At 38.3% G+C, this 12,151-nt stretch overlaps 1 protein-coding gene across 2 annotated transcripts; it reads left to right on the forward strand.

Annotated features, from left to right (window-relative positions):
* Positions 1 to 3,304: 3,304 nt before the first annotated feature.
* Positions 3,305 to 10,608, forward strand: b4galt4 (UDP-Gal:betaGlcNAc beta 1,4- galactosyltransferase, polypeptide 4). Of its 2 annotated transcripts, none has more exons than XM_008276243.1 (7): positions 3,305 to 3,380; positions 5,059 to 5,595; positions 6,329 to 6,561; positions 7,589 to 7,776; positions 7,948 to 8,070; positions 8,169 to 8,273; positions 8,398 to 10,608. In XM_008276243.1, exons 2-7 carry the CDS (start codon positions 5,334 to 5,336, stop codon positions 8,531 to 8,533), a joined length of 1,047 nt encoding a protein of 348 aa, XP_008274465.1. In that variant the 5' UTR covers positions 3,305 to 3,380; positions 5,059 to 5,333; the 3' UTR covers positions 8,534 to 10,608. The 2 variants fall into 2 exon arrangements, with proteins under 2 accessions (XP_008274465.1, XP_008274467.1); XM_008276245.1 differs by lacking the exon at positions 3,305 to 3,380 and adding an exon at positions 3,417 to 3,680.
* Positions 10,609 to 12,151: the final 1,543 nt, after the last annotated feature.

Raw genomic sequence — 12,151 nt, forward strand, 5'->3', positions numbered from 1 at the left:
TGTTTGTTTGTTTAAATATTCTGTATTTCTTTGATTCCCTCCAGACAAAATCTAATTGTTTGTTACATTATGTTGAAGAATCACAAGTGTTTGTGGTAATAGAACCATAAAAAGCACAACTCTGTAGCTTGTAGTACAGAAATTACTTGAAGCATCATCCCACTATATTACCTATGATAAAATGCCAGAAAAAATTGCTCAAATTGTCTCAGAAATAAATACTTGGAGAACCCGTGAACACGATAACAGAGGTCTACAGGGCATTTTGGTGTAGATCTCTGAGAAAAACTTGAAGCTTGCAGCTTGCTTATCACAAGTCTCTGACAACTGCAAACAGTGCCGGCCTGTCTCACATGTTAATGTCATTCTTGCAATAGGCCTTGACTGCACAGTCTTTACAGTATGTAGGAGGTACAAGAAGGAAGAGGCAGCTGCAAAGTGATTGTCAACTGTAAAGAAACCAACAAACTTTCCTGACTAGAGAAAACAAGTGGACTATAAAGCAGTAATTTACCAGCAGGATTCATGTTTATTATAGCTGTTCAAAACTGCCAATCTATGTACCTAAGAATATACTTTTAAATACTTTGCTGATAATACCTGTGGATTAAAATATTTAAAAAATTTAGCACATCCCAGAGTAACAGCTAAAAGCTTCAAGGAATCATTGGAGCTTTTTAACGTCATTGTTTATAGGTCTACTGTATATAAATTATGATGCATGGATGGATGGAGCTGGTTTTTAGTGGTAGGATGCCATAGAGGAAGTCGCTTCTTGTTGTGTAAAGTAAAGTACATTTTTTAAAGTACCGTACTTAAGCACAGTTTTGAAGTACTTGTACTCAATTTATATAACTTTATACTTCCACTGCATTAAACTTCAGAGGCTAGTAAAGGCATTACTTTCTATTCCACTGCATTTTTTGATGATTTTAGTTACTTTCAGGATGATGATTTTACACTATGGACAATATAACACACTTTTAGAACACAACATATTGGTAAAGATTTAATAATTTCATTTTTGTGGTCTTTTGATGTCCTAGTAAAAGCAGTGTGTAATCAGGATCACATTTCAGGTGTCGTTGAGTTTTAAACAGCTCCACCTCCCCTCTAAACATCTCACATTATTTTATTACAATAAATTTTCCAATAATCCAATATCTCACCAAAAATCAAAAGATTAGAAAAAAGTCCAAAAACTACACACAGATTTCTGTATCACAGCTTTGTTTTTCTTCTTTGATGTGCTTCCCATTAATCATCTGGTGACTGCTCAGATTTATCTGCTGTCTCTGTAAATAAAACTGCACATAAATTCAACAACAAACTGAATCCACCTGCAGAAACTACAGCATGCTGCTGGAACACTGATGATTCCGTATTAATGATATAATAATCCTGTAAAATGTCAGTCAGAGGAACTAAACCAGTACTTTTAATTTAGTACTTTAACTATATTTTATTGCTAATACTTGTGTATTTTATTACAAGTAGGGTTTTTTTTAATGCAGGGCCTTAACTTGTAATGAGTATTTTTACATTGCTGTATTTCTTTTACTTGTATAAAGGATCTAAATACGTCTTCTACCACTGATCAGTGAGCTTCTTGAGGGTAGAACTTATTCGTATTACCATGCAGCATGAAATATCGTGAAAATATCATCCATAAAATGCAGCACGGTGGAGGGAGCATCATGATTTGGGGCTGCTTTGCTGCATCTGTGCCTGGAAAGCTCACCGTGATGAAATCCCAAGTTTATCAAGGTATCTTACTGAGTAATGTCAAGGTAACTGTACATCATCTAAACTTTAGTCGAGTAGTCGTAGTGGGGTGCAGCAGGACAATTATCCTAAACACTGAAGAAAAACTAGTACAAAATAACATTAAACTAACAAAATGTGCTTCTTGGAGTGGTCCAGTCAGAGCCCAGGCCTGAAACCATTACGGATGCTGTTGAATGACTTCAAGAGAGCCAGTCACACAAGACATCCAAATATAGGGCGGCTTCAACATTTCCATAAGGATGACCAGCCTTATTGACTGTTCTGCAAGTCTTATCCGCAGCTACCAGAAGTTTAATGTTTCTCCTGACTCTATCAGCTGTTAAATCAAAGGGTTCGCTTCATTTTTCCAGCAGCACTTTAAATGCATGATGGTGTTACGATTGTTTGTGTGTTATTAGCTACAGCACATTTGATTTGTCTATGTTTGTGACTTAGATGAAGATCAAGTCACATTTTAAGATCAGTTAATGCAGAAAACCAGATAATAAGGAGTTCATCTACTGTGTGAACATGACGACCAACGCCTGGATATTTTTAGCTCAACAATGCCACCTAGGAATACACCTAAGGAACTATTCCTCAGGAAAAATCTGAGGCAATATCTACCATATGCAATTGAAGAGAAAGTTAATCCTCAACTCAACAAATTTTAAATTATAACATTTTAAAACAGACAGAATTAAATGAATCTTGAGTAAATAAAAAACACAGTTAATTAGGAAAAGACTGCACATTCTATGCTGTACACTGATAATCAGCTCAATGATAAGTGATATAATATGCAAAACAGCAACATGTAAGAGTAAGTTATAGTCATCCCACTGTTGGCCTTAATATTTGTTGAATTTTTAGAGGATAAAAAACTGTCAGCAACCGAAGGAAACTACTATAAGGAAGTATAAGTAGGTTAGAAGGCACTTGTGGGGTGTCCGTATTCAGGATCATGGCTGACCTGAACCAGGCTGCAGGAGCAGCTGGACAACCACCTGCTCTGTGAACAGGAGGAAAGAACCTTTATCCTGAGAGGCACAAATAAAGCTCAGCAGCAAGATCAGCATGTTGTATGTCTGAACTATGGGGTAGAATGAGATAGATACTGGACAACATGACCAGGAAGCATTGCATGCTGGGAACATCTGGCACAGCCCTTGTCCAAGCTAAAAAAGAAAAAAAAGAAGGAGGAGGGCTTCCTTCTGCTATAACCCCCCACGGTGGATATATCAAGTGGGTGTTACCAAAATACAGCCAACTTTGGCGACTTTTATTTTGAAAGAATTCGTAAACGTGCATTGTGCGTCTAACTTTACAGAAATCTGATGGTGGATGGTTTTACTTTACAACTGTAAGAAAAGGGATAAATGGGAAGTAGACAAGAGTTTCAAGTCATTTTGATTAAGAAAAAAATGACTCTGTTAGTAAATTTCTCCTTTTACAATCACTTAAAACTGTTAAAAATCCATTTGTGGTCGTGGTGAAACTTTTCGTGTGAAGTTCCTCCGGCTGCAGTGTGTGTGTGTTTGTGTGAGCTTGACCGAGTGTTGTGAGCTGCTGCTCTGATTATCAGGAGTAACGGTGGCGTTAGCTTGTATAAGGTAAGATGTTCCCACCAAACCAGTAACATTAGCTCTGTGACAACAAATCGTGCTACTGGTGGCTGTTTTCCTGAACTAACGCCATACTTCGTTTGACTTCTGCGATGTGTGGCTGCTGTGATGCTAATATTTAACTTTTCTAGCACTTTATATTAACTCCTGACCGTTACATCCGCATTCGTCAGCTAGCTAGCGTCCATCTGGGCACAGCTCTACAGACACTTTACTGAACAAATGTGAACTTTTGTAATCATTAAACAACAAGCAGCAGCAGAAGAAGGAGCTGACAGCGACGTAGAGGTAGTGTCCTCGCAAGAGTCGGTTCATATTAGTAACGGTACATTATGTCACAAGCTAGCTAGCGTTAGCTTGTCTCTATCCACAACATGAACGTGAACACACAGGAGAGGCAGAAGCTGTGAGCAAACTAAAGCTAATTAACGGTAGTTTTAAGGTGTAACGTGGCTTTAAATCCTTTTTTGTCTGCTAGCGACAACATCCAAGACTTGACAATGGTGTCTGCTAGCTAGCTATAGAGATGTAGCGCACATGTGTTTGTTTGTTGCTGGTACGAAAAATGCAAATAGAGCTGAAGTAAAGTACAGCATCTCTACACAACATCTGTCGTTGATAAAATGAAGTGAGTGTTGTGTATGAGGAAGTTATATTTTTTGGATAAGACACTGATATTGGCCATAGTTGCCTGATTTAGAAACTCCAGAGTGTCCCTTGATTATGCAAATGTTAGCTCCAGTGCTGAAATCGATATAATTAACTAGCTAGCTAGTGTGAAGTTAAAATACATGATGTGAGTTTTGGTACAGATTGTACCAAACAACTATGTTTCCTTATGGATGGAAAAATGTGGGTTTTTCTTTAGTGGGCATCTCTGTAGCTAGATTTCAGAGTGGCACATACATTAACAGATGATGTAAAATGATGACAGGGCTATATCCAGTTTTCATTGTGTGTATGCTTTTGTGTGTTGAAATGTGTGGTGTGTGTATATATACATATGCTATATATGTGTCCACAAATTATACATATAAGTGTGTATATTGTCCACAATGCTCCTTTTGTAGTATTTTTTGTGACACATGTGGCCTTCATCAAAAATTGTAGCTCCTGCAATTTGGGTTTTGCAATGTACATCATATTTTGGTGAAGTGTTCAGCCTTACTAGCTACTTTATATGTTTGACAGTCTTAAAAATGTTTATCTGACACAATAGGCAGGCATGTTCTTTATCCAGCAACAATAACTGAAAGAAAACTGTAGTACTAACGACTTCAAGTACACTATTCCAAGAGATATCAGCAATCACATGTGTGGATTCAGTTTCATGGTGCACAAGAGAGGGAAAGGTGAGGCTTTCCAACCTGGTGTACAGTTACTGAATGTAGATACCATTCAGGAAGCCTTTTCAGTAACTTGTTAAAAGATAAATGGCTCTGAACACAAAAGTAAAGACAAATAGGAAATTTGAAGACACTTAACTGGGAGTTTTCTAAGATAACATATCATTAGGTGTGTTGTTTTTTGTTGTTGAAATATGGAAAGTAATGGATATATCTCCAGGAACTGCAATTTTTGTAAAAGAAAATGTGTGTTAGATTAGGATACAAATACATCTTTTCTTGGAAGTAATGTTTTTTTTTTCCTCCAAATCTATTTACAGATTTTGGCCTCACCTCCTGAAAATGGACTTTGAGGATTCGGCAATGGATTTTCATCAATAAGTTCTCCTCACGTCACAGCGAGCATATGCTTTATATGCTGTGTGCAGTCCATCAACATGTTTTATCACCATGGGATGACTGATCAGTGAATCTGTGGCAGTCAGTCAATTTGCTGAAATGTTCTGCACAGAGGAAATATCTTAAAATATAATTAACATAATCTACTAAATAACAACATTCAACTGTTTTCACATCAGCGAAGTCACACACAGCCATGGGCTTTTGTTCACCTGTGTGCAAGATTTTGCGCAGGGGAAAGTATTTTGTACTGCTCATTCTCTCGCTATCAGTGCTGGCATGGATAGCAACCTTTTCAGGCGAAACTGTGAAATCTGTTCTGGTTTCTTCCGCCACAACACAAGCTCTGGTTAAAGAAGTCACTTTGAGGGACAAACTCAACTCCTGGACAGCAGGACCTGATCGCATAAATACTCAACCACTAAAAAGCGAATGCCCTGAAAAGTCACCATTGCTACGTAAGTATGCAGGAGGTCATACACTTACTTTGTACATATTTAGTTTTAACTGGATTTAACATTTCGGCAAATTGAAAGAAAAATGATCCTCTTCTCAGAAGTTAATTAAATCTGTCTGCTTCTGCTGCCTGCTTTCTAAATATAAAAGGTTTGTTTGTAGCCTGTTTAAAAAAAAAAAAAAGACAGACAGCAAAATCTGACATTACCTTTTGATGTAGTCGCTTACATCAGACTGTATCCAGTAGTAGTAATTGATTACACTATGGATGATTATTAATGGTTGGAAGGTTCTAAAAATCACAAGATTGAAAGAACAGTGAACCTACTGTTAACCTTGACCATAGTTTTTGTGCAAAAGAGTTTAATTCGATAAAAGCTGGCTTTTAGGAACTTAAAATGTGGCGATTTTCTCTGAAACGTTGATAAGAAAGAGAAGTCCCGCTCGCTGCTTTTTTACTGAATGCTTACTAAACCATGACCTGGATGACTGAGAAGTTACACAGACGTCCACTTGTAGATGCTACATGTCAGTCCTTTGTTTAACAGGCCGGCAAAGAAATAGTTTAAAATGACAAAGCTAGAAATGTGTTTTATGTTATTCATTCAGCAAAACCTCAATTAAACATGATAATTTGTTCATTATCTACTTTCTGTGCTTATGTGTCACATGTACAGTAGCGGAATAGTGTCAGACACAGATTCCTCATTTCATTTGTAAATGCTTTTTCTCCAGAGGGAGCTGTGAAGCTGTCCTTTGAGTCCTCTCTGAAACTGAAGGATGTGGAGAGTGACAACAAGGATGTAAACGAGGGTGAGTATGAGCCGTCGGACTGCGTGGCGAGGCAGAGCGTAGCGATCCTCATCCCGCATCGCAACCGAGAGAAACACCTCCTCTACCTCCTGCACCACCTGCACCCGTTTCTGCAGAGGCAGCAACTGCACTACGCCATCTATGTCATCCAGCAGGTATTCCTCTACGTCACGCACAGTTTTATATGAGATCCATTAGTGTTCAGGGCTCACACTTCTAGAATAGATCAAATTGGTTTATGATATCTGCAGTCATTTGTATTTTACTTGAGTTTTTTTGTCACTGTTGACAAGTTTCTGAAGCATTTTATCAAAAAGCTATTGCATACATCTTATTATTTGTTATTGTTGGTAATGATTGTGCCAAATCAAAAGGGGAAAACAAACTTAAAGGGATCCATCGTGGGAAAAATGAGCAACTTTAAGTGAAGATGTACTTTGTATAATAATTTAGTTGCATTACTTTAATGCTAACTCTCGACTGGAGCTGCATTTTTGTGATCCCAATCAGAGACATAGAATTTGACATTGAACAAACACTGGAGACTCAAAATGAAGCATCGTGTTGGTGTTCAGTGGTGTACAAAAATAAATAAAAATTCTGCTGAAAACATAACTAAATGTGACAAAACATTTTCACACACTTAAGCAAAAAAAATAAAAACAAATAAAATCTGAAACCGTATAAAGTTTTCAGGACTCAAAGAAGATAATCACTATTCCTGAATTGCATGCTTGTGTGTGATACAAGTGTGTTTGTACTGTTAGTGTGCTACAGACACACTTGTGTACAGCCACACATTTAGCCAGATTACTTGGTTTCTCTTCCTCTATAGTTTATTGAACACTTAGTTCTCTTTAAGTTCCTGTGTGGTCATCTGTTTTTTAACTCAGACAGTGTTTGGATTTTATGGCGGTCACATAAATGTCTTTCAAATTCACTCATTTGCTCAGCATTATTTTTTCATCTAATAGCATGGCTATAATTGGGCGACTCAAATAAGTTCCCTATCAAAAAAATAAATTTTTCAGCACCAGTAATTCAAGTTTATTGTGTTTTTTAAAATGGTATAAATAAGAAAGACACATCAGCTACAACAGGACAACACAGACCTCTTTTAAACTGTACACAGTCCATAAAAAACCACAGCGTATTACAATTTTAGTGTTTCTGTTTTGAAAGGCTGGTGATGCAACTTTTAACCGTGCCAAGTTACTGAATGTTGGCTATTTGGAGGCTCTGAAGGACTACAGTTGGGAGTGTTTCATCTTCCATGATGTGGATCTGGTTCCCGAAAATGATCACAATCTGTACGTCTGTGACAAGCAGCCCAAACACTTGGTGGTTGGCCGGAACGCGACAGGATACAAGTACGTATATAACTATGAGTAATTTCCTGTAAGCGCTGAGTCAAGGGGTTAGCTTTATCCTACCCTTGTGAATAAAGAATGCTGTGTTAACAGATGGCAATTTCCCTCAGGCCTAATATTATCTCCAAAGATATCATCTTAAAGCAAAGAACTGTAATTTTGTACTCTCAGGCTGCGTTACAAAGGCTACTTTGGAGGAGTCACTGCCATGACCAAAGAACAGTTCCTTCAAGTGAATGGATTCTCCAACATTTACTGGGGTTGGGGCGGAGAAGATGATGACCTTCGCATCAGGTGAGACAGAAATAAGTGAGGTTATTGGTGCTCTGTTAAAGCAGGTGTAGTACCTTTTCTCTCATTCGTTCCCTAATACGTGCTGCTGTCTGATACAGAGTCGAGCTGCAGAAGATGAAGATTGTGCGGCCGCCTGCTCAAGTCGCCCGCTACACCATGGTGTTTCACAAGCGGGACAGTGGCAATGAAATAAACAAAGACAGGTTAGTAAATAGCAGAGGTGGGAACAATGTGTTACGCTCGTTTTAGTATATTGTAGATCAGTTAAGCGTCCTGATTGGTGTCGCTATTTTCAGCTTGAACTTTTTTTTTTTATTTGCTCTCCAGGATGAGGTTGCTAGGACGAACACCACAGGTATGGAGAAAGGATGGGCTCAACAGCTGCTCGTATAAGACTCTGTCAGTAGAGAGGCTACCTCTTTATGTGAATGTTACTGTGGACATTGGTAAGCCACAGAGTTGAGTTCTCAACAGGAAACCTTGCTGTGACCAAAAAGACGACAAAAAAAAAGAAAGAAAGAAAATCGGATATATTTTCCAGTCCAGGCCACTGAGTGCAGAAAAGCTACTCCATGTGTACAAGACGACTTTCTACGCACACAGAATGCACATTGTTTTGATTGGTTTACATATTCAAATTGAGTTCGGCTGCAACTACATCTGCCGTTGGCTGACACACTGTTGCATATCATGCTGCCTTCATTTCTGCATGTTGTTACCAGCCAGCAGAAGAAAACAAAACAGGGATGATCGGCTTTGGTTACCTAAGTTGGCCTTTAACTGCCATTCCCGATATTTGAAACGTTTTGCCAAAACATCCATTGATTACATGTTGACTTACTGACGCGTATGCCTTATTATTTACCTGCATGATGTACACAAATGGACTGTGTGGATTTTGTGTGCTTCATTATGTGGATGAATCGATCCACATCCTACAGTTGGCCAGTATCAGCTGGGACAGGCTTCAGCCCTCCGTGACCCTGTAGTGGATAAAGTGAGTGTAGCTGATGGATGGATAGAAACACTAAACTGAACGACGACACTCTAAAAGCGTCACTGTAGCTGTTTTTATGCACAACTCGGTGACAGACATAAAGCAAACAGTACAAAGGAACACTGTGCGAGCATTTTAACGAACTCCCGGTAGTCCTAGTGATGCTAGATATCAGAGGTCTTCCTCGTCTTAAAACTTGCTGATAATGTTAATGCTCTGTGTCCTTAAGCGAGTGTTAAATATTAAAATAAATATAACAAGCAAAATTAGGTACAGAATGATGATCTAGTTGAGTCTTAAGGCAGACGACGGATGTGTGCAGAAGAAGGAAAACTCAAGCAATAATAATATGTGGAGGACATATTGATGAACTCCTTTCAGCCTATTAAAAAGTTACAAGAGGGTTTTTATTTCCAGTCATAGGTCTTAGTAGGCACTGTACATTTTTGGCTGCTCGAAAATTAACCCAATTTAGTGTTTTTTCGCATTATATGCTAAAAAAAAAGAGACGCTGTGGGCTGCCTTTATTTACAAGAGAACCTTGACCACACGTGGATGTTACTGACCTGAAAAATAGTTTTTTGAGCCATAAGGATAACAACATGTTTTCTTATACTGCACGTTTTTATAAGTTTTCAAGTGGAACTTTATGGGTGGTGGATTATTTATTACTTTTACATGTTTAAAATGATGATAATTGTATTAAGACCAATCAATATAACTTTCCTTATTATATGTGAAGACACTTCATGTAGAAAATTCTGCTTTGATCATTGCATGCTGCTTAGAAATGTGTGTCTGACTGACATATCAGATTTGTTCAATGATTTTATGTTACTTTAAATGTGGCACAGCTGTTGCCACAAATACAACTTGTTTTTATTTATCTGACTAGCAAATGTTACTTCTTTTGAAGACTAAGCAATATTACTGACTAAACTGACTGATGTTGTTACACTCCTCCTCACTCCTCATTGTATATTCATGTTAACAGTCAAAATAGACTTTGAAAATAGACGGGGGGGCTGCTCTAAATTACAGAATTCCGTGTGTGAATTGTTGCACTTTTGATGAACTGAACTACTTTATAAATCTGCAGTTTGCTGTAGCCGGTAAGGATACAAGGTGTTGTTGGTGGGCTGATGGTCCGTTCATCTCACGGTTGCATCTCCTCGCTCCTGAATGTATGTTTCATTTTCCACTGTGGGTTTAAAAGTTTTATACACGGTAAACTACAACTTCTCAACAAGATTTTGCAAAAATGATCACAACCAAGAAAATCATGTGGTGATATTGTAGCATTTAAGAATTTGACTGACTTTCCAATACTTTCAAATTCCAAGTGAAACCATGTGAACTCTTTGAGAATGTCATGTGGATTTGTTTAGAATGTTTGTTGATTTCGGATGACTTGTCATGCTTTGTATGCGTCGATGGGAGACGACTGATCATGGTAGAGGAGGAAATTATGCATTTCATTTCTAATGGGATTACTTTCTCTTTAGAACACATGTATAATAAATAGTATTTTTTCCAATGAACTGTGGTACGACTTTGTGTTTTAGAGCAGGATGTTTCACTTTTGGGGCTGCAGGGCGGCGCAGTTGGTAGCACTGTTGCCTCGCAGCCGGTTCGCGTCCCGGTGGGGGCACCGGAATCTTTCTACGTGGAGTTTGCATGTTCTCCCCGTGCAGCGTGGGTTCTCTCCGGGTTCTCCGGCTTCCTCCCACACAGTCCAAAAACATGTTGAGGTTAATTGGTGATTCTAAATTGTTCGTAGGTGTGAATGTGAGTGTGCTTGGTTGTCTGTCTCTAAGTGTGGCCCTGCGATGGACTGGCGAGCTGTCCAGGGTGTCCCCTGCCTTCGCCCTAAGTCAGCTGGGATAGACTCCAGCCCCCCCGCGACCCTAGTGAGGATTAAGCGGTGTGTAGATGATGGATGGATGGATGTTTCAGTTTTGACTGTAGAATATTATAAGTTATGACCCTGAATGTAACACTGTTTTGATCCATTTGTGGCAGTGGCGTGACAGATGGATCAAAAATATTGACAAGGGCTATTTGTATGCAACAAATACTGTAATGTGAGCAAATGAAACCTCATGATCTTTGAGGGAATTAAGCAATTGATGTATTTGTATCATGTGGAATATATTGGCGGAACTAATTGGTACAATTAGATATTTGTATCTAATTCTAAAATAAAATTCTCCCTGCTTTGAATTGCATAAACAACCTGCTATGTAACAGTAATTTGTCATGCAGTTAGTGTTATTCTATGACGATAGCATGTTGCGTAACCACCATGATGGTAACAGGCTGCAGTGCAAATATCTGACCAGTGGAGGGTGTTGAGAGCACAACTTCCATTTGTGGAAAATGTCTTGAGGGAACTTTCTGGTCCTTGTAAATTAAAGAGAGATTGCTTTTATTGCCAGGCAATTTTCACAAATGCAGCCTAAATGCATCATGATAGCAACCTGATTAAGTCTTGTTTGGCTGGGGGAAGATGCCACACAGCACAAACATGGACCATGTGAAGGGAAAACAACAAATGTGACCTAATGTAAACTGATTTCTCTATAAATGAAATATTAGATTTCCCCGAGGAACCAAGGACAGAAAACAGTCGCTTAAAGAAAATGGGTAAGTAGCAATTCAATCTTCTGGTTTGTAAATGCACAGTGGTGTTTGTGTGTTCTGTAGTTTTAAGAGGACTTGGTGCAGGGTTTTTTTTTTTTTTTAAACTATTTCTTTAGCACTTTTTAAGAACAGAATTCGCAAAGTGTTTTGACAAAAAAATACAACACAGAGACAAGGTACCACAGGAAAACAACATGTAGAAAAAGTGCAGGCAAACTCAGAATATAAAAAGAAACACAATAAAAATGGAAAAGAAGAGGCTGGGTCACTGTTGGAAGGTGTGCTAGTAAAACTGATTAAATAGACGACATCACAGAGGGGAATTAAGATAAACGCTGAAGATAAAAGTAGATTAGGAAAGAGAGAAGGATAGCAGGCAGTACCAACATAAAAAGGGAAAAAGAAATGGGTGAAAATCTAAAAAAGAACATCACTCAAACG

This window comes from Stegastes partitus, unplaced genomic scaffold (assembly GCF_000690725.1).
Source record: "Stegastes partitus isolate 25-593 unplaced genomic scaffold, Stegastes_partitus-1.0.2 Scaffold67, whole genome shotgun sequence".
In the NCBI taxonomy this organism is placed as follows: Eukaryota; Metazoa; Chordata; class Actinopteri; family Pomacentridae; genus Stegastes; species Stegastes partitus.